General features: G+C 41.9%; 2 protein-coding genes across 4 annotated transcripts in view; one reads left to right on the top strand and one right to left on the bottom strand.

The window, feature by feature from the left end:
• Positions 1-4,017: 4,017 nt before the first annotated feature.
• LOC135484516 (lysocardiolipin acyltransferase 1-like) lies at positions 4,018-17,032 on the bottom strand. Of its 2 annotated transcripts, none has more exons than XM_064766083.1 (5): positions 16,982-17,032; positions 6,740-6,938; positions 6,303-6,415; positions 5,983-6,133; positions 4,018-5,640 (listed from the first exon to the last, which is right to left on the bottom strand). In XM_064766083.1, exons 2-5 carry the CDS (start codon positions 6,855-6,857, stop codon positions 5,177-5,179), a joined length of 846 nt encoding a protein of 281 aa, XP_064622153.1. In that variant the 5' UTR covers positions 6,858-6,938; positions 16,982-17,032; the 3' UTR covers positions 4,018-5,176. The 2 variants fall into 2 exon arrangements, with proteins under 2 accessions (XP_064622153.1, XP_064622152.1); XM_064766082.1 differs by lacking the exon at positions 16,982-17,032 and adding an exon at positions 7,294-7,510.
• Positions 7,704-24,444, top strand: part of LOC135484514 (autophagy-related protein 2 homolog B-like) — a 66,304-nt gene continuing 49,563 nt past the window's right edge. For both annotated transcript variants that reach the window (XM_064766077.1, XM_064766075.1), the window contains exons 1-12: positions 7,704-7,967; positions 8,504-8,693; positions 9,027-9,173; positions 9,584-9,686; positions 9,911-10,133; positions 10,422-10,589; positions 10,795-10,891; positions 11,323-11,502; positions 11,876-12,010; positions 12,286-12,396; positions 12,522-12,792; positions 13,068-13,257. In XM_064766077.1, coding sequence (XP_064622147.1) covers positions 7,800-7,967; positions 8,504-8,693; positions 9,027-9,173; positions 9,584-9,686; positions 9,911-10,133; positions 10,422-10,589; positions 10,795-10,891; positions 11,323-11,502; positions 11,876-12,010; positions 12,286-12,396; positions 12,522-12,792; positions 13,068-13,257 — 1,983 coding nt within the window. In that variant the 5' untranslated portion in view covers positions 7,704-7,799. The remainder of the gene's footprint in view (positions 7,968-8,503; positions 8,694-9,026; positions 9,174-9,583; positions 9,687-9,910; positions 10,134-10,421; positions 10,590-10,794; positions 10,892-11,322; positions 11,503-11,875; positions 12,011-12,285; positions 12,397-12,521; positions 12,793-13,067; positions 13,258-24,444) is intronic.

Below are 24,444 nucleotides of genomic sequence, written 5' to 3'. Positions count from 1 at the left end.
TTTGGGGTTCCGCCGACGGTGCTCGCATGCATTGGTCGTATCCCCGAAACCTTTACAACGCGAACAAATCTGGTGGCATCCGTGACGGTATAGGAATTGACGGTGAAGTAACAAAAAAACTCGTGGCATATCGGATGCGCATCCGATGACGGTAAAGAAATTGACGGTAAAGGATCTCGTGGCATATCGGATGCGCATCCGAAGACGGTCAGGGAATTGACGGTGAAGGATCTCGTGGCATATCGGATCCGAAGACGGTAAGGGAATTGACGGTGAAGGATCTCGTGGCATATCGGATGCGCATCCGAAGACGACGGTAAGGGAATTGACGGTAAAGGATCTCGTGGCATATCGGATGCGCATCCGATGACGGTTTTATATACATATATATATATATTATATAAATTTTAGTTTTACACTATTATGTAAGTGCAAGCTCTAGTGAGCTCACACAACTGTTTGACAGTCCTGGCTCCTCCATCGTGCTCCACCATTAGTCGTATCCCCGAAACCTTTACAACGACAACAAAGCTGGTGGCATCCCTGACGGTATAGGAATTGACGGTGAAGGATCTCGTGGCATATCGGATGCGCATCCGATGACGGTAAGGGAATTGACGGTGAAGGATCTCGTGGCATATCGGATGCGCATCCGATGACGGTAAAGAAATTGACGGTAAAGGATCTCGTGGCATATCGGATGCGCATCCGAAGACGGTAAGGGAATTGACGGTGAAGGATCTCGTGGCATATCGGATGCGCATCCGATGACGGTAATTGACGGTAAAGGATCTCGTGGCATATCGGATCCGAAGACGGTAAGGGAATTGACGGTGAAGGATCTCGTGGCATATCGGATGCGCATCCGAAGACGGTCAGGGAATTGACGGTAAAGGATCTCGTGGCATATCGGATGCGCATCCGAAGACGGTCAGGGAATTGACGGTAAAGGATCTCGTGGCATATCGGATGCGCATCCGATGACTATATTTATGTTAGTTTTATACTATTATGTAAGTGCAAGCTCTAGTGAGCTCACACGACTGTGGCTGCTCCACCGTGCTGACAACATGATGAGAGAGATGAGGCAGTCACATCCAGGCCAAATCAGTCTTGGCTGCTCTGCCAAGTTGTCAATATGGTGAGAGAGATGAGACAGTCACAGCCAGGCCGAATCAGTCCTGGCTTCTCCACCGTGTTTAGAGATGGATGAGACAGTCAGAGCCATTCCAAATCAGTCTTTGCTGCTCCACCGTGTTGGCACCATGATGAGAGAGATGAGACAGTCACAACCAAGCCACATCAGTCTTGTTGGCTGCTCTGCCATGTTGTCAACATGGTGAGAGAGATGAGACAGTTACAGCCAGGCCAAATCAGTCTTGGCTGCTCTGCCAAGTTGTCAACATGGTGAGAGAGATGAGGCAGTCACAGCCAGGCCAAATCAGTCTTGGCTGCTCTGCCAAGTTGTCAACATGGTGAGAGAGATGAGGCAGTCACAACCAGGCCGAATAAGTCCTGGCTGCTCGATCGTGTTGACAACATGATAACAGAGATGATACAGTAACAGCCAGGCCAAATCAGTCTTGGCTGCTCTGTCAAGTTGTCAACATGGTGAGAGAGATGAGGCAGTCACAGCCAGCAGGCCGAATCAGTCCTGGCTGCTCCACCGTGTTGACATATGGTGAGAGAGATGAGACGGTCACACAGCCAGTCCAAATCGGTCTTTGCTGCTCCACCGCGTTGGCACCATGATGAGGGAGATGAGACAGTCACAGCCAGGCCACATCAGTCTTGTTGGCTGCTCTGCCAAGTTGTCAACATGGTGAGAGAGATGAGACAGTCACAGCCAGGTCGAATCAGTCCTGGTTGCTCCACCGTGTTCACACTCAGCCTAATGAGAGAGATGGGACAGTCACAGCCAGGCCGAATTAGTCCTGCAATGCAAGACAGTAGTTCACCATATCTCTTTTGGATGTGCCCTCCCCTTCATAGCTCGCCATGTTGCCTGAGAGTGTACCAAGTCTTTGCTGGATGTGCCATACCCCTTCACTATGCGTACTCTGTCTGACCTAGTTGTGTACTCTCCCAACGTAATGCGCCATGTTTCTACTGGGTGGGCCTTGTCTTCATCCTTAGGGAAAATGTGACCTGGCCCACACCTGGCTGCCCAAGGTCAGTGAGCCACCCTGGCTCAAGCCTGGTCCTGGCCTGGCTATATTGGTGTATTTTTGGTGGCACGTTCTGCATGAGAGAAAGGACTTTGGGAGGATTCACCAGTCTTCTTAGATGACTGTGGTCCCAAGTAGTACTCAAGTTGTACATAAAGAGTTGTCAGGTAGATATTGGGTACAACCAGTCTCGTGAGATCAGATAACCAGCTGGCAGAAGTTGGTTGTTCCATTGTCCGTCCTTGTGAGATGATTACCATGGTAAAATCAGATGTCTTGTATCACCCATGTAGAACGCAAGTGTAATGTTGTCGTGTACAGCTAAAGGACCCTTTGAAGGTTGTACCAATGTCTTCCCGACCTTACCAGATAACCAGCTGGAAGAGGTTGGTTGTTACCTAGGCTGTCCTGTCGTCTCCAAAGTATATTATTGGTAACCTTGTAATATTTAAGGCTGTCCTGTCGTCTCCAAAGTATATTAGTGGCAACCTTGTAATATTTAGGTTGTGTCAAGGTCTTCCCAACCTGACCAGATAAGCAGCTGGCAGAGGGTAGGTTGTGTCAAGGCCTACACAATCTAAATAGATAAGCAGCTGGCAGAGGTTGATTGTTCCACAGACTGAAAGATGGGATTTCATTAATCTCAATAGCAGTTGCCTGTACTATGACAGAAGACGGACGAAATATTGCGATGGCCTTCATGATTTTGCTTGGGTTGGGGAGTTCCTGGGCTGATAAGGGTAGGCATACATTGCGTCAGGTCAAGTCTTGGGGTTGAGAAAGTGTTAGGTGTTGGTGAAGGGGCCTACCCTTAGGATAAATGTGTCTCAATTTCACCATGGCCAACTGACAGCACTTCACCATAGTGAATTGGGACGGTGAAATATTTGAACATGGTGAGCATTGTATGTAAATTCTACAATCACCATGGCGAGCATGGTAAACCCCGATTTTACCATGGTGAATCTGAAATCTTTTTCGCAAGGGTCATCTACATTTAAACCAATTCACCGACTTAACGTTGTCCTTTTTTAAGGCAACAAAATAATGAAAACAGATGCAAAGACAGGACACTAAAGACGGAATACATTGTACAGAACACAGCCTTGTTTTTCATGAAACATAGAGTCTTGTCGACAACAAACAGTCAACAGAATTTTGGCAGGTTTTTTCAAAATAACAATGATGTGAAGTGAAAAAATACAACTTGGCCTCTAAAAAATGGGCTGAATCACAGCCTGATGAATCCAATGTGGGGAGACGGGCTGAATCACAACCTGATGAATCCAATGTGGGGAGACGGGCTGAGTCACAGCCTGGGCTGAGTCACAACCTGATGAATCCGATGTGGGGAGACGGGCCGAGTCACAACCTGATGAACCCAATGTGGGGAGACGGGCTGAATCACAACCTGATGAATCCAATGTGGGGAGACTGGCTGAGTCACAGCCTGATGAATCCAATGTGGGGAGACGGGCTGAGTCACAACCTGATGAATCCAATGTGGGGAGACGGACCGAGTCACAGCCTGATGAATCCAATGTGGGGAGACGGGCCGAGTCACAACCAGATGAACCCAATGTGGGGAGACGGGCTGAATCACAACCTGATGAATCCAATGTGGGGAGACGGGTCGAGTCACAACCTGACGAGTCCAATGTGGGGAGACGGGCCGAGTCACAACCTGATGAACCCAGTGTGGGGAGACTGGCTGAATCACAGCCTGATGAATCCAATGTGGGGAGACGGGCTGAGTCACAACCTGATGAAGCCAATTTAGAGAGACAGGCTGAGTCACAACTTCCTGGTCAAACATGACAGATTAGAAAAAAAACAATAAAATTTCCAGATAGGTTACGTTTATTACCTTGTAATTCACTGACTATCAAAGAACAACAACTAGTTTAACAAATAAAGTCAAGATTTACACCTCCGGAACAAATGAGACAGTACTTACAATGCGGACCCTGCTTGACTGAGCCAAAAGTAAGTTTCCTATGTAAAAACGGAATGTTTTTATGGTTTGTTGTTTACAGACAAAATAGCTTGGCTGAAGGCTGGGCCCCCATTGATGATAATGGCAAAGTTAATCAAAATTTACCCAAGACATAATTCTATCATAAGTGCTTAGCAACAGAAACCTCCCACTATTCCTCCGTGAAAGTTCATGTGACATTTGTTTCACAATATTGTTGTTTTTGTGCTTGTTATTTTCATATGTTTGATAGAGTCTCTGTGAATTGGCAAAATTCAAGAGCCCTTCTCAACTTTATGCTAGGTTTTCAAACTAGAAAAAAATACATGTAATACAAATATAAAACAACAGTTAATTAGCAAAAATAAAACTAGGTAAAGTTAGACAATGACTACATTATCCTGAGTAAGTTAATGGCCTAAAAAAATGTTGTAAAGTCTTCTCTATCTTGTGCACATCTCAGACCTATTTTTCCAAAAAAGGATAAATTTTTTGGTGAAACCGTACACAAACATGTATCCAGCATAAAATATATAAAGCACACCGCAAATTAGTCTTATACACTATGTAACTGTGAACAAAAATATACAAGGTTCGCTTACATCATTTTCCAGTTACACTGTTTCAATATTTACACTATCAAATCCACAAACAGTATATATTATCAGTTGACAAATATTTGGTAAATTTCAATACAAGATACCAGATAAGCCTTGAGATTTTTCATGAGAAGAGAATCAATCAGCATCGATAAGACTATAAGTACATGTCAGTTTGCTCTTTTTTTACCTTTCACTTTTGTACAAAGGACATCAGAGAGCTCATCATACAGCTTTATGCAGTCTCTTATTGTCCTCCTGTCTTGACTAGTTCAGATAAAGATGAAACAAATCCTAGTTCAGAAAAAAAATGGACAGATTTCAGTTCAGATCTAATACTGGATACATCTTTGACACTGGTTCAGATCTAGACAATAACATATCTTTGATTTCATTGAGAAATCTGATTTTCGACACTTGATGATGAGAAAACCTTAATCGTTCTTAGCTCTAAACAACTTGTTATAAGTATCAATCTGAAAGTTATCCAGACCGCCTAATCTCAGATCAATGAACAACATGGTAGCAAGAGCAAATAAAGCGTACCAACGAATTAACGAAAAATTAACCAACATCCAAACTTGAAAGAACAAAAGTACAAGCCACGATATAACAGTGAAGAACGACTGTAAATTTCTCGAGTCAGGTGAAACTGTTTGCGGTTCACTAAAGTGCTTTTGGGCATAGAACTGTTCTAATCTTTCCTCTTTTTCACTCCATCTTTCTTGGCACCATGAGACGAGGCCTTTTTCCGTATCTGGAATCTGGTGACACGGATTGCGTTTTATATGATAATGCACTTCCTGTGGGAAATCTCCTTTGAAGAGACTGAGTTCATTCTGTGGAATGTTGACCGGGTAACCAATGGTGATGTCGTATATGGCATCTAAAGTACCATCTGAAAAGAGTTTTGAAATATTGATAATGTCAGCAGGCAGAAGAAAGCATGACCTGGCAGAAACAATCATAGCCAACTGTAAGCTTTTGCAATACACAGGCAATAAAGCTGTCACTTGAACAACCACAAATATTTTCGAAATTCAATCAAAACTCTACATTGAGTGGAAAGAGACATGTTGGCTTACCAAGAGAAAGAACAGGAGAAGACAAGTATTAGTATGGCAGCCTATCAAATGAGGCGGAGGAGAATCTGTCCCTAGAGCTTTTCAGCTATCGTCCCATTGATCCGAACCTATCCCACAATCAATATCCCACTGCCAGGCCTAAAGAATCAACTTACTTTTTTTCATATGCTGAGCAAGAAATGTGAAGCCTGTTGTCCTGGGGTGAAGCACATAATTAAACTTGGGCAGACCATTCTTCTCTGCAAATGCATCACTCCGAGTTTTGGTAAATGGGGTCAGATCTGTTCCTTCTGGGAATAATAGCAACTGAAAAAGACCATACTCTGTTACGTTGTTGTTGACCTGACATAGTATCTAGACTTTGAACGACAAAGATAATACATCAGTGGACCACAGAAAAGAGCATGAACAGAATTCTACTTCTGTCTGCTAGCATGAGCAAACTCAGAAGAAACGAAGTTTCAAATAAACTTACTTGAGCAGTGTTTTTGACATCCCTGAAATGATCAAGGATCTTTGTCAAGAAGAGCTTATCAAGCTCCCACTTGCGCTGGATGAAAACAAACAAACCGAACTGCATACTCCAACCTGGAAGACCCAAGAAAAGGTTTTATTAAGACTCATCTCCAAAGCTTGCCGACTTGTACATATCATCTTCTTTGAGACTTTCATTTGAAAAGTATTACGACATATCTACTTCCTTCTGTACTGTAGCTGTGGACCAATCTGATTAATGAAGCAGTAGTCCTCAGTTTGCCTTTTCGTCTATCATAGTTTGGCTGTCAGTGAGTTCAACAGCTTCTGGCCAAACTTTGGTGGATTTCAGCTGGTAGTCTCTGGAGTGCAAGAGAGTATGGTCTCAGTATCCACATTTTGATAGCCAAAGGAGATGCAACTGATGCCGATACAAACCTGGTCCTGGCACATGTTTTAGTTGTCCCTTCAAGACGACTCTCTCGTGTCTCATTGCGTTCAGTTTAAACAGGCACGGCCAGAAGAACATCCAGTCAAGTCGAGTTCGGTGATTCATCAGGAAGAGACAGTGGTCGTCAGACCTTATTCGATCACCTGTGATGACGGTTTTGACACAGGCTACATGATCCAGCAAACCCTAGAGAAAATCAGAACATTTTTCTTTACTTATTACTGACATTAGTTTTTGTTGGGTGCCTGTCGAGTGTCTCTGTAGGTCCCAATAGCCGGTCGGCATCATCAGCATGTCACTGAGCTAAACAGCAAATCCTACAGCCTGGCAGTTTGTGGACTGTCGCAACAGGATATTAATTTGATACTGACAGTGACAGTATACTAGAGCATTCCAGCCGATGATGTTGTCCCCGGACTTCTATTGTCATGAATGAATCATCATCACAAGTGATTGAAGCCAAGGATGCAGAATACAAAATTATTGCATGAAAACAAAAGATATGGAATGAGGTCCAACATGTTCAAGCTTGATTACTCACAACCAACAAGGATTCCCAGTACCAAATCAGGGGGTCAACTATCTTCCTAAATATTGTCGGTTTTACGATAGGTGGGAGGAAAAGTAGGGGCAGAAGTGGAAATAGCATAAATATGGGTGCTATAAATGCTGCCAAAAAAGCAAACAGGCAAAAGAAAATGCCCCTGGCAGCATTTAAACTCATTTTTGCAAGATTTTTTTGTTGTGGTTTCACTTCGTGAAATCCCTTTAAACTGGTATTATATTCTTTTGATATGGCACGCACCTGCTGTCAAAAGAACTAGCCTAGAAATGACGTCATTAAATTTTGGCTGTAATGGAAAATGCACTGCGAAGAAAGTTTGCGGAGAGTGACCAAATAGGAATTCCCTCACGAGCTGGTGACGTCAGACCATATTTACAAATCGACGATGGCGTAAACTTCTTGAATTTTTCGTGTTTATCATCAGAAAAAACGCAATTCTGTTATCTATATTCGTTGTATAATAATTTAAATGCATCAGAACCATGCCATGGTATTTCCCCTGGTCGGATTCTATCAAAAAGCGGGCCTGCAGGTACCTGCTGCAGCATTATTTGGGCCAGTTCCTGCAGGAAAAATTGACACTTGATCAGCTGAGTGTTGACCTGTACAATGGCACAGGCACCATCAGAAACCTCAACCTGGATGTCTGGGTAAGAGACTGGGGGATGTGTGTTCAATTTTTTAGCACGGTATTGGCATAAGGGGTAACGTTTGGGCCATTTTGCAGTTAATTGCTACCTTGGTGTCCTCTCGAAATTTGAGTTGAATAACAAACCTCTGGCTCCGTTGGCTGCATCGTGCCGGCGGGGCTGGTGGTCATGACATGGTGGTGGTCAGTGCCATCATTTATTATGTAATTCATGAAGCCGTGAGTAATGCGCTTCTTCATGGACACAGTCCAGAGTGACCAGATGGGTAACCAGAAGACACCACAACACCAGGGGTCTGGCAGTGTGGCGGAGATGTTAAACTCTCGAGGTTTGTCCACCTTGGAGGAACATTGATGAAGAGCTTGACCTTGCTCGAAATCATCTACATGTATCACCAAGTGCCATTGAGCACCATCTTGTCGAAGCAGCCTGAAGGTCGGAAGACGTTGGATGCCCAGTGCTTTTTACCGCTTTTATCTTTCCCTTGGAACCAAACTGTTTTATCCCACAAAACTGATTACTTTTCCTTTATGCAGGCCCTGAATGAACTCCTGGAAAACTCTCATGTACCAGTGGAAATCGTTGATGGATATGTCAGCAAAATCAATGTTGGGATTCCATGGTCGGCTCTCAACAATGACAGCACCACAATGGAGATACATGGCCTGGAGCTTACACTTCAACCAAAAGAAAGAGCCCCAGAGGCCCCAGGGCCAGTTGATCCCAGTAAGTAAAGTGTTGTCCGACAACCAATGACCAAGACATTGAGGTCTTTTCATGCCCAATACTTGCTGCACCCAAAACTATCAAAGGTGGTACCCAGGCTGGCTTGATTGGAAACGTGCCAAGATAACTGTGACTCATCTCAGATTGGAAACTGCTTGGTCTCTGCTGGCAGGGACAATTTTGTGTGTCTCTTACTTTGCAACAATGTCTTGTTCAACTCAGTTTAAAAGAGATATCAGTATTTTTGATGTGTCCACCTTGAGATCAGTGATAATTGTAAAATATTGTTCTGTTGTCATTTCATTCTGGTTACTGATAGTTCTTCATGTTCAGGTATTATGCTTGATTCATGGAGTATGACAACAAGCCTGCAGCTTGCCCAGGAATGTCTCAAACAGGAACCATCAGAAGGGGAACAGCAGGCAGAAGGAGCACAGCCATTCGAAGGATTGGAGATGTTTGCTCAAACAATAGAATCAGGTAAATCAATGATAGGATATAACATGTCAGAGAGCAATCTCTCAATTCAATAGGGTTCCAGCCGCTGCATATTGTCTGCCACTAGAGTACTGCAGTGTGTGCGGAAATGGCATCAATTCTTCTGCGTTGTGACATCATTTTGGCTGTCATGATACTTGTTGACCCATACCCTAGTGAAAGTCAGTGCTGCCTAGTGGTACATTAGTACGCCCGTACCCTATTTCGATATTACTTTGTATTCACTGCAGCACTGAAAGTAATAGAGCAATGGAAACACATGATAATTGTCAGGCTATTGTTGACGCTATATCATTCTCTTCATGTTTCTCATTAACCAAATGGTAGATCTATTATCTGTTGAGAGTTGAAATGTTATGATAACTTGATTATCTCCAAACCTTTCTTTTCAGTATTGTCCCGAATCAAAGTATCATTCATTGACACTGTGGTCAGGATAGAGCATCTCCCAAAGGAATGCAAATCTGGTGTAGCTCTTGAAATGAGAATTAAAAGGTATTCACGTATTGTTATTTGTTTCGGTAGTTTGCCTTTGATTCAAGATACCAGTATATTCTATGCATCAGCAGCAGGTGAACGGTTGCTGTGATGATAGACTCAGAACATGCTTTGTCAGTAAGAGCTCCACTGCACTTAAGATAATGTAGTTCGGGTATAATAGCATTCAACATGATACATTTCTGATTCTGACTTGTGGCATTGGTTTCTCCCTTGAACAGGATCGACTACTTTGATGACCAAGTGACTGACCAAGGTACATCCATAGACAAGGGCAGCGCCAACACGAGGAGTATATACGAACCTGCTGCCGTACAAAATAAGAACTTTCGCGTGATGGGTGTCACGTTTTACTGTGATCAATTCCCAGAGTCAAATCGGACATTTTCGCGGAGTACATCAACATCAACTTCATTCGATTCATCATCCCCACTTTCACCAAAGGTAAGGTGGTGTAACAGGTATCCTACTGCTGAAGAGACCACATAACTTGCATCAAAAGTGTTCAAGGAATCATTCATTTTGCCACAACTCTATTCTGAGGGCTCCAGTTTCTTTTGACAGTTGCGTCTTCCATTTTTACTTTGGAAGCATGAACTCACTTGCAAAAAGTAACTTGCTCAAGCGTTGCGCGGATGTTAGGTATTTGAACCAGGATGTTCAGATCATGGATCTGACACCAGCAGACTATCCCACTGTTAACTGCTAATGCTTTGCTTTGTGGTTTTTCAGACCAGCCAACCAATCTTAACCCAACCCAACATCGGCTCAGCTCAGCCAACAGCCGGTATGAGTCAATCGTCCACCACATTATCAGAAACCATTAAAATAGCTGAACTTGCCGGCCAACAAGAAATCAAGATCAAGCTTAAACAGAGTGAGGCATTGCCTGGGCCAAAGGTAAGCCAGAAGTGAAGGTCTAATTCCCAACAGTCCAGCATGTTGACAGTTTTCATAGTTCCACACTGTATTTGGGATAAAGGAAGGCCATTTCACAGAACAGAACTGAGCTAACTGTGTAACACATCGCGTTCATGCAGTATACTGATCTCTCACGGTTATCACTTAGCCCTGCAGCTGTTATGAAATTGTCATTATTTTCCAGCTTGAGGTCAACTGTAATCTGATGGCATTGAAGGTGCTACTGTCACCCAAACAGGTGCACATATTGCTACAACTTGTCAGTGGGCTTTCATCACCAGGTACGGATATTACTGCTATTGGGAATGAAAAATAGTCATAATGATGATGGCGGCTTTTAGATGGTGCTTTTCACCGAGCTGGGGTATGATCCTTAAGAGAAATGCTCTAGATGTTGATGACATCTAGTGTCACATTTAGTATGATCCTGACCGTGAGGCTGAAATAAGAAAAGCCAAAAAGAAATCCAACCAGTAGTTCGTGCTCCAGAGCCCAAAATGATGCAAACATAACATTTCTGAATGGTCAGTGCCTGTTTAGGTACACAGGTGTCTGGATCAGCAGCATCTGTGGCATTCATTTCAGCCTGACCTTGGGAGAACAGAGATGACCAGACGGGATTCTTACCATGACCCATGGACTGTCTGTCAGATGTTCTAACCATACACCACATTTGAATAAGCTTCATTGCTCGATGAATAATGTTTTGTAGGAACCTGTGATAACACCAACATAAAACCACGTAGTGCCAGCGACAAACCCATGCAAGCAGACGACTATAGGAAAGTGGAACAGGATCTGCAGACACAGCTCCAGAATACTCATGTTCAGTACCGGCAGCCAACATCACTCAAGCAGCAGATGTGGCGCGACGACCCATTGGGAATGTTGGGTAGAGTCATTTTCTACTTCCTAAGCCGCTGAGATGCACTCCCTCTAACCATGTATCAGCTTCTATGGCTTTGAAAAATACACATTCCTGTTGATAATGGGATGAGTTGGCTCTCACTGCTGGCATTTGAAGCCAATACCAACAGCTAATAATATCAGTCTTCCAATATTGGTAGACTCACACCAAATGTCATGACTTTTTAGAATTGCTCCAGCATCTCAGAATAGTAGCTAGTGTAGTGAGAGACCTCTTTGAAATGTTGAGTAAATATTGAGTCTATTGACTCAAGGAGAGCAAGAGACCTTAGATTGTCAGTCTGACACAGTACTGTTCTCCCCTGTACATTAGGTCAATGATGTGTTTTCTGATTCAGGAGAGTCTTTGGAAGATGAAGAGATTTATTATTCAATGGGTCTCGGTGGACATGGGTCCACTGATATGGACGCATCGATATCGAGCCAGCACAGTAGTAGCAGTATCAGGTCTACCAGTACGGTTGGATCATCTTGTAAGTGATACAAGAAGTCATATTCTGGTTTATATCATGGAAGGCAACTCAACTAGGTGCAGCTCACCAGCGAGTGGTACGATCGTAGAGATTGAAACTCAGTGGCGTCCTCTGTTGATGTCTTTTGGCAATCAGTAATGCTAAGACTGAGCGTCTATTTCATCTCAGTATTTCAATTTGGAGATGAATTGATGAGGCTGCTGGACTTAAAAAAATATCAACTGCTAGATTGAATAGCCTGAACAGATGAGTTGATATGATTCTTCCTATTTCAGGTTACCAGTATAGTTATGGTGCAGGATACAGATCAAAACCAGAGTCGCCTTTCAAGGCGACAATACCAAGAGCTGCCATGGTCAGAAAGCCAGGCAGGTTGAAAAGTAAAGGTAAGAGCCTTTAAAAGTGAAGGTTAGAATTGTTAGCCTTCGTGATGGGAACCTACATAATGCTACATATGTGAGAGAACCAACCATTCAAACTATGTCAAAATTCCTCTCCCTTTCTCCCACAGATCATCTCCAGAAGCTCCTCGATGATCCAGCAGCAGAACTCACTCGTTACAAGCTGAAACTGACCTACTTCTCTCTGACCATCCTCCACGAGGATCCACCCCCAACACCATCTGATGGCATCGACCCCGGCGTATCTTCCGTTGAGAAACTCAAGACGATATCAGAGAAATTCTTTGATGAACTGCGTCTTGTTCCTGACCGCAGTGCGCTTTTCGATCTTGAGCAGTTGAGGGAGAAATATGCTGGGGCTTGCCCACATGATCATATCAAGTGAGGAAACAAGTTATCTTTTTAACGTTCAAATTCAATTTCATTATCGACATGAGGACATTTTGTATGATTAAAGCCAAAGCCGTCTTGGCATAGTTGCTTCAGACACCCCAGGCCTAGGGATTAGATGAGTTACCGTCCATTATGATTGTAAAACCAAGTCTGAAGCTATTTTCCCCATTCATGTACATGTTAGTTTGTGAGTCTCCTCTGCTGAACCTGCATGCCCTCGAAGGGGAAATTATCAGTCATTCTGTAATATCATTTTCCTTCAGTTGTGTTGGCAAACCTCTCAATGTCGAGTGTAACCAGAAGTCCTCATCAGCCTTCCTCACAATGAGTGCGGCCTTCTCCATTGGTATGTTGGAGATCATCGAGACACTATTCGACCGTCGGAACTTCACATCGTCCAGTCCACTCGGCTTTAGTCTTCCTGTTGATGCTAGCACGCCATATTATAGCGAGGTAGGAGAAGTTTATCATAGAAGGGAATTGATAGTTTCATGTTTGGTTCGACTATGGCATCAAACAAACCAAATTTTGGCTCGATCTTTTACCCCAATGAAGCCTGTTAACCTGTAATCGTCTCCCAGATACAAAGAATTACTAAAGACCATTGCAGGTATTCAGTCACAGCACTGGTTCGAATTCAGATCACATTCTATGTTCGTTTGAGAGAAAGGTACTAAAAGTTGTCTGACTTAACTGTTGGGCAGTCAACTTCAAAGAAGAGAGAAAGTGATGTGAGTTTTGCTTTACTTGAAGTTATCAATTCAATTCAAGACTTTCTGTCATCCAACATTCTTTGCAGGTTTATCTTACAGATAGAGCTTGTTCTCAAAATAGTATCATGAATGTTTGCCTTGAGTAGGTCATCAGTCCTCCATTGACATCACTAGATGTCTCTGGTAGTCACTGATCAGATCCACTCTAATATGAATCAGAGTTGAGCTTGGAGATAGTGTACACTGTGGCCCTCTATTGTGAACTACAGACAGTGCGTGTTGTGAAGGCCACTGCTAGATTGAGGCGTGTTCAGAGTTTGCTTCAGTTGGGAGCATGTGGGTGAAACCAGTTAAGGATTCTGGTCAAATATGCCACGCTCTTTCCCTGCTGCAGGCTGTAGTAGGGTAATGCAAAGGCTTACAGATTGGATTGTAAGCTGTGAAAAAAGATAATCCTTTCTCACCAGGCCAACTAGATGAAAGACTGAGCTTTAGAGTTTATAATCTAAGTGGCCTACTTCACCTTGGTCTGTATTCTATTTACCCCCATGTGAAGTTGGCCGTGGGCATATAAGAATGTTTACTGAGAATGTTGATCACTGTTTATTTTCGTAATAAGATTGGAAAAAACATAAATGTCTTGTATATTGGATATTCTCCAGTTGTGATGTTTTCTTGAGAGTAAATATGTTTGGTGCTTGTTTGGAGAATGTCCAGTGTCTTATAGAGCGATATCATGTTGTGATCATTTGACTACGACATACTGTACTTTATAGTTATTGAAATATCATGAGAGGTAGGAAAAATCATATTTGGGTGATATTGGATACTTCCAACACCTGGCCTTCAAGCCCTCTATCCTCTTATTTCAGAGCTTTGGCTTAATACAGTTTGAAGTAGGCCAAGCATATTCATCTGGGTATTGGTTTTCTCTGATCCCAGCTTTAAACAGAAGTTTCCCCGTAAACCAGAAAATAACCTGTAGCCTAATTGCTTGAACTGTACAAGTCTGTGTGACCTCTATGACCTCTCTTTAGTTCTTTCATTTAAGGAATCATGGACTCATTATCACTCAGTGGAGAATGTTACAAGAGTGTCTCGTCCCTTTTGTGATAACTTCCTCACTGTAATAAGGAAAGACGTGTAGAGTTTGGAATTAACAATTAACACTTTGGAACTCTGTTACATGAGAAGGCCTACCAGATAATTGTTGTTAAGACTTGCTAATTTACCCTGGTGAAAGAAACTTAGCTTTCTGAATGACCAATTAACACTTTTTGTCACAGGCACTCCATAAAACCTAATCGCACTGAGACATTTCCCTATCTGAACTGCATTCGCTATTAGATATCATGACATTTGTCTTAGTACCTACAAACATAATGACAGCATCACCAGATCATCTGCTTATTGTGATGTTCACAGAGTCGAAGTCGTGTTTTTCGGCGTTTGTGAAAAAACTTATGGCATCCGGAACTTTATAGCTCCATCAAAGGGTGTGTTGCCATTGGCCCAGTTGATTCAAAATCATACCCCTGTGATCTTTGTGAGGGACACATATGAAAGTTCATTTGCCCATTAAAAGCAGTGAGCGATGTAAGATGAGCCAAATTTGAAGACAGTAAGAAAAGGTTGGCAACTTGCGCAAATACAAGTGACAGTTTCCTTTGAGTTTCTATCCAAGAAAATGAGAAAAAGAGGAATTGAGATATGACGTTGCTTTGAAGTGAAGGGTTGTTTTTTAATTACCGAGAGATGGCGGATGATTTGCTTGATTTTCAATCGGCATGACATCCCTTTCATCACTAATTGGCTGGATTTGTTGCTGCATTGTCTTTCAAAGTGCACATGAACTACGATTCGCTGGGTGTAATTGGAATTCGTGTTTGAATAGACTTTGATTAATTTGAATTTTTAGCTTCGTCGTCGCAGATGAACTCGGAAGTTTTAGTTGAAGAAAAATGTCAGCTTTATGTCCAATACTCCTACATGGGAATGTAAAGGCGCAGTTTCTTGTGCTCACTTCATCGTCAAACTATAAGGAGAAAGCAGCTGAGGAAGGAATTCATACACACACCCTCTCACTCTGAGTCAGGAATTGATGGGAACCTGTTACCACTTTACCAGTTACGCCACTGTTGGCCCATTGTTTGACATGAATAATGTGTATTGTGGTTCTCCTACTGGTTCTTGCGGTGTGTCTTTAACAATATCCCCGTTCACGTGGACATACATTTCATCACCAGGTAGCTGGGTATGTCATCCGTTTTGCCCTAAAGCTGTTTTCTTTATAGGATTTCTCAATATTGGGTTGGTCTCATAGAGGAATTAAGATGTTGTATCTAAGACGCCCCGAGCCATGTAGCCGATATATAACCGATAGATAACATCAAAACAACATGTTTTTTGGCAAAGATTCTATCTGTTTGGGCGTACTTCCAATTTTGTTGATGTTTGAGACCTAAATGTTGTGCTTTCTCGTACAAGTTGCTGGTATTATGCAGACACTTTGCTAAAGTTCGAAACCAATTATCGCTCCAGTTAAACTCAAAGTTCACTTGGCAATTTCTCTGATGTATTCCATGATTTATCATACTGAGGACGCCTAGGGTACTCCACTGGACAGTTCAGCTTTAATGCACAGCCGTAGCTTTTGCTCAACCTCAGTCTTTGAAAGTTCTGTGCACGTACGGACGGATTGGCTGTGATTACACGTAAAAGCATCATTTGCTACTGCATTCTCTTTTGATTTGTTTTATTGTATTTTCTCATTTCAAACATCCGTAAATGTTTGATTCACTACTGTGTGTGCGAGCATGTGTGTTTTGCTGTGGGGAGGGACTTTTTAGTTTAGAGGTATTTCAGAATGCTGTTGGAAAACAGAAGTTAAGTTGAGAGTACATGTAATTGCATTATGTTGAGGGTCACGGTGTGTTTTGATATTCCAAGCTTCAACTACAATACAACATTTCTATGGGGAAAAATCTCACAAGGTGGCCTTTTGATGGCAATATCAGTTCCACCAAGTTGAAACTATTTGAACTGGAATTGAATGTATTCATTGGAACTACTTCCGTTATGCTGCACTACTAATGCTGTTGGTAAAAAAAGAATGAGAAGTTATTATTATTAGTTCCGGTCAACTTCTTGGTGATCTGTGGGATATCTCTCTTCTAAAACTGGAAAATGAAAATCATCAATATTTTATCAAATTAATCAACGGCGTGCGAATTGAAAAATCATTTGGTCTCAGTTGCAGAATCTCAGTCAAAGTTCAGAAAAAGGTCATCATTGCTAATAGGTTCTGTGACTCACTGGAAACAGAACCCCCACTTGAAGCATTTGGTTCTGTGGCTAATGGAAACAGAACCCCCACTTGAAGCATTTGTCAGCGATTCTGCAACCAATCTGTCATTTGAATGATGTGTGAAGGGAGTGTAACTTGTCTCTGTAAAGTAACTCACCAACTCGTCACCATCATCGGCCCACAGATAGGAATGGAGAATTTTGCTTAATAATCCAAAATTAGAGGAGGCCCTTTCGGGACACTCATTTCCACACACACTTCAGCCCAGTGCAATGCATGGACTGACCCCCAATACAGTTGGAGCTAATTACTCAATTGAGTGTCAAAGTCATGTGACCCAAGCTCCTCCATTCATGCATTGTCCATTTTGTCAATCAAGCATAGCAGACAATAGCTATAATCTTGATCCTTGCATTGTGTTGCTTTTATACTTGCAAAGAACAATATGTTAGTCAATTTCTATGCATTTCATCAACAATTCAAAGAAGATTATACTATTATTGATGTAATTGATGAATAACATTTAAAGGGAAAGTGTCCCGAGACAATACTGGACCAGCACTATTGTAGTTTACAAAGTTCCTGTGAAGAGGGCGCTGCAGGTATACATCCGAAAGTATGCAGAAACATTAGGCAGCAGTCTGTGTACATTTCGGTTAGGATGACCAAACAGGGTCAAAAAGCCCAAAAAAACGATGATCAACATCGATTCCTTGCTGGAACCAGTGTATGGGATCTGGACTAATACCTGTATCACTTGTCCCTCAGCATCACAAAAAGTCTATTACACCACCATAACCTTCCTCTGGCTCACTTCTCATCCAACCTTCACTGTTTTCTGTCAAATTTCCTAATCTGCAGGCTCTGCTCCATCGGGAAGTGACATTGTTTAAGATGGATAACATTCTCCCAAAAGATAATGTTCGACATGTTTTGAAGCTGTGACGTCCCAGAGGATCACGATGGAATTGAGGAAGACAACGGGTTATAATAATCAACATACCATTGAATTGGTTTGGGTTACTGAGGTATCGATACGATCAGTAAGCCTGGAATCACTATACAAACTTCTCTCAGATTATGTCATGCTTTGAAAAGTTGGGGATTGGTTCTTCCTTTTTGGCAGTGTCATCAGATACTGAATCAGTTCCATTACTTTTGGTGTAAGATGTTACACAACAGGGACAAATCATGGAATCTGCGAAAGAATTGTTGCCCCCATGTTTTGATGGTCAAATTCATCAAATTTATGTTCGGTTTCAAAGATTCCTGATAAAAACAAGGACAGGTGCATGTCCCCCTTTGCCTGTACCTGTATCAGCTTCTGTAAAAGAATCAAACTTTGACAAAACCTCTCCTGTCAAATCAAAATAGGTTTATTCCTGTAAATAGCCCACCATGTTTGTAGCACAGCTTTCTCTAAGTGGAGATTTGATAGTGGTGTGTGACATGAGTTTGTCTTGGCTCTATGATCACATTCAAATGTTGTCAGGAAATGGACTTATTAGGGGCAATTTTGTTAGTGCCCTTATTTGCATACCATTAGGTAGGATGCTGAGATGTCACTCGTCATTAAAGGAGGACTATAGTGGTTGTCGCTTACATGTATATGAATGTTATTCAATGTAGTTCATGTGTACCTTCAACAGCATCACAGGTCTTGAGGCCAGGCCTTGTGAGCCACCTATGGTTGTCATTGGAAACTGTCTGGTGATAGTCCTTGTCAAACACTAAAGTGATTAAAAACACTTATGTAGAACACCATCAAATATCAGCAAGAATAAATAGAGTTTCTTGCTATCAGTTAGCATAAAATTCAGAATCATGTTCTTCCCATGACTGTGTCAGTTTCTATTGAGGGGTACCAATATGCTTCATATTCAGGTCATAGTGTCATCTTTAAAAATCGACTGCCGTCCCTTCAGATTTAACTCAGAAACAAAATAGATAACAAATATTGAAGAATACCCATTGATTCATACATATAGTAGTGATTGGCCAACTGTGATATTTAGTCTATCAACCCCAAAGGAGTATTTTGAATATATTTCATTTCTTCACATCTCTCGGGAAAAAATATCAGGACTTGCCAGAAGTAAGCAATCTAAATTTTGTATTCCCTGGAAAGTGGGTCTGCCATACTAAAAGAGTTATTGAAATCATTTTCATTATTTAATTAGTGCATCCTGAAAGAGGGTGATCAGCCATGGAATAATCATTTCATAACTTGAAGACAGAAATTAACAGGATGATCACTTTGATGCTTTGTCCATGAATATTTTGTACTCGTGGCAAAAACTCATCTGCCAACTTGTGAATTATGTTAATGGTGAATCAAAATGGAGCAACTTTGCCAACTTTTGGCATCGCAAACTTGATTCTTGGGTTCAGAGTATCAAGATTTATTGATAATTTCCGTCGTAGTCTTTGTTAATGAGAAGATCAAACAGCGTAGCATAAACTGTTCGATGGCATTAATGAGTGTGTTAGCTGATGAGCGTGATGCTGCATTGACGTTACCCTCGAGGAGTTTGTCTCATAGAGTGACAACATGACATCAATCGCGGCATTCTGGCTGTTCTGGTTCACTGCTGCTGTTTTTTGTGCCATTTATGCCAATACGACTGAAGATTTGCTTGATCTAATGGTAAGTGTTGTGTCGACTCATAATGTGATCAGTGTGGGTTTGATACCAAAGCGCTGTGTGAACAAGTGAGTTTGGGCTCCTCCCTGACCTGATGCGTTGTGCGATCAAGTGATTTTTGTTGCTGTTTGCAGGGTGCTTGAGGCTAATGGAGTCACTTGCCCAATACCCCAAGTGTTGCCCATCCGTAGTGGCAGGCACGTCTACAGTAGGTCTCAAGAAGATACTCAGAGGAAAAAGATGAAAACTTTCCTTGGTTTCCATGGTAAACCCAGCTGAAGCAGCCCTGTAATGGCCTCGTTCTCCTTCCCAAGCGGCCGTGAAGTCATATTTGCAAGGCTTGAGTCAACATCAATAACACCTCAAGAAATTATGAATGAGAAGAATAAAAAGTATTCTACCAATCGGAGCTATTGGTCAAGAAGCAGACATCTATGTGAAGTGTCCAATATGTAAGGTTTCTTTCAGAATACTTATAGTGCTTTTCGAATAACGAGAAGTGAGAAAATCCATATTTCATACCTTCAGAACTGGTTCTTACTCACAAAGACGTCTTAATGGGTAAATGTGTCTGACAAGTGGCTTTTTTCATGGGACACAATATGTTGATGCTATATAATAATCCCAACATATAGTAATGTCACCCGTTACAATCATGCTGTTATCATAGTTTATGAGCTTCTCTGATGGCATTAAGCACGAAAGCCCTATTATCACCCTGCCTCACCTGCCCTTATATGACTCAAGCAGGTGGAAAGAAGAAATTGTCAATGCTACATTTACCGATTGAGTTGGCAATCCCTGAGTGTTTTTACTCTTGAATAGACTGTTTCAAAGACGTTCTCCACGAAGAGCGGGTGTTCACCAATGTATACTCCCCTGGATCCACCACTGGTAGTCCTTGGCCCTCTTCATCCATTTAGTTGGCTCAGCTGGAACAAAATGCCATCATCCCTACCTTGACTCCCCATGATCATGTTTCCCCCATTCTGTCAGGAGGCAATTACAGCCTATCTGAAAGCTTTTAGGCGATGTTGAATTAATAAATTGCCCCGGAATTTTTGACAGATTTAATGAATTTTGTCAATTTGAATAAGGTCTAATGCAGTTTGGTAATGGCAGACATATATTGTATTTAGGCATTGTGTGTTTAAGGCAAACTAATGAAATCACAATATACTGGGTCATGCCTTGATTTGAAATGGTGAAAGCATAGGATTTAGTTTGTAGGGTTCCACTGTACATGTTGGCGAAAGTGGTCAATGCATCTTTAACTGAAAATCTGCCACTACAAGGCCATTATCGCTTTCCAATTCCTCTCATCTTCGAACCCCCAGGAAAAATCACTTCTTCCTATAACAAGGAGATAAGGAGGCCTTTTATTGGTTCTTGAAACCAGACAACAGGTCTGCGGGGGCGGACACATTTTGGTCAATTTTTGTTGCAAATATCAATACGTAAGATTTCAAGAACCTTGTCCCAATTAATCACTTCTTGTGGTCACAAAAGCTGAAACTTTGTCGTTCACCACTTTAGGACAGACAAATGCTGTCCTCAAAAGAGAGGTGTCCTGATTACAGAGGTCAAATTGTACAGAATCAAACTATTGGGGACCAAAATCACTGTCCCTAATACAGAGGTCGACGTACTAACTGATGTTTCTGCTCAAGGAGGTTCTACTGTTTATCTCTATTGCCGGAAATTTTTGTCAAGTTGATAACTTTGTCTTAGGAAAAAATCAGAGATTCTGTGGTTTTCACAGTAACCATTGATCTCCGCCTAAGTTTCTTTCAGTACGAGTGGTATTGACATGTTTGGTATGTGGTGAAAAGGATGTCGAAAAATACCATATATTCATTTAAGAAACGGTCAACATGCCACTCTGCGCCATCGCATTTGTAAATTCTCCAAATTTTTATGTATCTTCAAAATATTGGAGATGATGCATTTGATAGTCAATTTATGTACCAAAGGGCAAATTAAGTTATGGCAGGGTGTTGCCTTTTCTCGTGTTCATTTCACCCTGAAGTTTACAAGAATACATGTATCTAATAACCTTAGTATGCAAGATCCTGAGCAACTCAGAATGGATCTGAACCTATTGGCGATGCGTGAAAAAATCACATGGGAGTCCACTTGTGTGCAAATGCTTGGAATTTGGTTATGATGGGTCTCACTGCGAAGCAAAAAGGGGAAGAAAAATACTTGTGTGTAAGTGCTGATAATAGAGTTATCTGTCCCATTTGACTGAGAATCCTCCATTTGTGCCTTGTTGAAAGAGAGGATGTGAGGATCTGTGGTGTTACAAGTTGTGTGAATTGCTCCAAAATGTAGTAGAATACGACCGAGCCCCAATGGTAGCTTTGTACAAAAACTCTAAATCTTTTCTCCATACTCTGACATGGCATTTAGAAATTAAAGTGATAATGAAGTCTTAATAACTGCTATCATCATTGGTTATCTGATTATCAATCATGGCTTCATGTTAAGGTATCTTAATAGACATTAGCTGTGGCTAATGGCAGTCTTAAGTAACTTGACAGGATCTCTCCAAAGCTGGTGGCGGAGACCTCCTTTTCTCCCATCTAATCAATATTCCCTGTGGTGAGATGTCTCGTCTTAATGCTCCTAACCCTAATGACTAACTTGAGCCATCTTTCACCGGCTAACCAGCACATTTCTGATCCAAATCCGCCTTAGCACCCCATGGGCTGTTGGGATGACATGCTTTCTCTTCCTGGGAACTAATAGGAAATGGTCATTTGTCTCATCTTGCCATTAGATTAGGTGGGACCTTCCAATCATGGTCTGATTTCTTCTTACCATGGTCACCTAGGCATTCTCACTGCAGGAATCCGGTGGCCCTTTACCAAGATTAAAATTGACCAGAAATTGGAGCATTCCAAGCCAGGGCAGTTACTAATTAGGATGCAAAAACCAGATGATTGGACCTGAATTTGGTCGGGGGAGAGGGGCAATAAGCTCTCTGGGGAAGGAGTCAGAACATTGCAAAGCAAAGCATTGTAGACAAGTTGCCTGTCCACTACATGTACTATGACAATTCTGATTGGCTTCCTCTTAAAAGTGGGGGCAGCTCGTATTGAAACAGTGGTCATGTGTTTGGCATTCTAGGGAGGAGAGACGGTGACTAATCACCAGAGCTGTGAATTTGGCCTGATGCGTACCAAGATCGCAAAATACAAATTGAGAAAAATTGCGGCAGCTCGATGGACAGCGATCACTGTCTTTTCATTCCATTAGAGCCATACAATCTTTACCATCTTCAATATCTCCTTATTCTGGTCACCTTAGACATCAAAGCTTTCTTTGGTAGCCTTTCTTTGGAAGGGGAGCATCCAGTTGCACCAGACCAAGTGATATTGAAGAGATATCTGTGTCTTATCGGGAGTGCGGGGTCCTTGATTTGACCAAATTATTCCAATGAGTAAAATCCGCTGTTTCAAACATAAGTTATGAGTGCTAGAAAGGTCATTGCCTATCTTGCAATCCCCACCATACCTCAAAGACCAACATCCTACTACAGTTTGCATTCAGATATTCCAGCTCCATGTTTTTTTTGCAAAGAAGTGTATGAAATCTGGCAAGTGCATCTTACTGTTTACAACTCTATCTGTGGTGTTTAATCATACTTTATGAATGTTATCATGAAGTTTGCTTTCTCTAGACTATTTGTTTATCACATCAGGTGGGATGGCTTTATAATGGATGGGTAGACAGGTGGATTGTGTCCATTAGTAGGTTGATATCCCCCACCATGTACTAACTCTTCCGATTATCAACTAAGCACCGAGGTGATAAGTAACATTCCCTACATGCATCATCTGTGGAACTATCGTCCATTTACGACATAGCATGTTGCAGGAATGTTGCTTGAGCCAGGCATGCTGGTTTGGTGAGAATAATTTCTGTTAAAAAACTACGGAAATTTCATATCTGAGGTGGTTTATTGAAGATATCGTATTATAGCTACAGGTGTTTAATGTTTGTGTGTTGATATGACCCTCCACAAAGTAGAGGTAGCTATCTTTCTTCATTCTTACCTCAGGGTTATTGGTAAAAAAAGTAATCTCACCGCCAGCTGCAGAAATCAGACAATATTGTTTACTACTTCACACGCAAAAAACACAGGTGAAACGAGTTTTTGTTCATTAAGCTTTACCTCATGTGTTGTAAAGGAGCCCCTTTCTTGTGCGTTTGGGTGGGGTTGCGGTTAAGAACAGTAACGTGGATTGTTGATACATTTCTAGGGCCTCGACATGGACAAAGGTGTTTCTAACCAGTCTCAGACATTGATGTGGATCGAGAGAGTTGACCTCAGGGTGCATGCCTCCATTTGAGAGAATGTAGTATCTATATAGACACCTTAATCAATTTGATGTAGACTCCCAGTTTGACTTTGGCACCTCATGCTGTCAGCTTGGAAACCTGATGAACTCCACGTTCCAACTGCGTCTCATAGTCTTAACAACCGCCTGACAGAAACTCCTGTGACCACTCTCCGAAGTCTCAAAATAACAGAAGTATCCTTGTTTACAACATTCGTCAAATCCTATCCAAGCCCAGATCATGTGACAGAGAGAGTGAATTTTAAGTAAAAACCTGTTTCAGTCTCTATAAACCCGCCTCTCCACCATTACACCGTCCCGTTTGATAAGATTTTACGGAAGCATCTTTCTTGTTTATAATCCAATGCTACCAGATATGCCATGATTGGCTCAGAACGAGATTCAACTCAAAACCACCTGAGGTAGCTTTTCATTTCAACTCAAAAGTTATCAAAAATTAAGCAGTTTGCCGCTCGGATATTGAATTAGAGCTTCCCCCATCTTTTCGTTTGGCATTTGAATTCGTAATGAAGAGTTCAGGCTGCTGTCTAAACCGCTTAAAAGTACTCGGATGGTTTTGAAGACTCAGGTTGTGGATGGTATTAACTTACCAGGAAAGCTTCGAACATG

This window comes from Lineus longissimus, chromosome 3 (genome assembly GCF_910592395.1).
Source record: "Lineus longissimus chromosome 3, tnLinLong1.2, whole genome shotgun sequence".
Classification (NCBI taxonomy): domain Eukaryota; kingdom Metazoa; phylum Nemertea; class Pilidiophora; order Heteronemertea; family Lineidae; genus Lineus; species Lineus longissimus.
The sequence above is the reverse complement of the archived record's forward strand: the minus strand, read 5'-3'. Positions and strand labels throughout refer to the sequence as shown.

Excerpts from the sequence above, each read along its gene's own strand:
- LOC135484516 (XM_064766082.1), bottom strand. The coding sequence starts at position 7,476 with ATGAGTTTAAATGCTGCCAGGGGCATTTTCTTTTGCCTGTTTGCTTTT. Across the intron at positions 6,134-6,302 it reads ATGTCAAAAACACTGCTCAA|TTGCTATTATTCCCAGAAGG; the intron begins GTAAGTTTATTT and ends GGTCTTTTTCAG. Across the intron at positions 5,641-5,982 it reads TGCTCAGCATATGAAAAAAA|ATGGTACTTTAGATGCCATA; the intron begins GTAAGTTGATTC and ends AACTCTTTTCAG.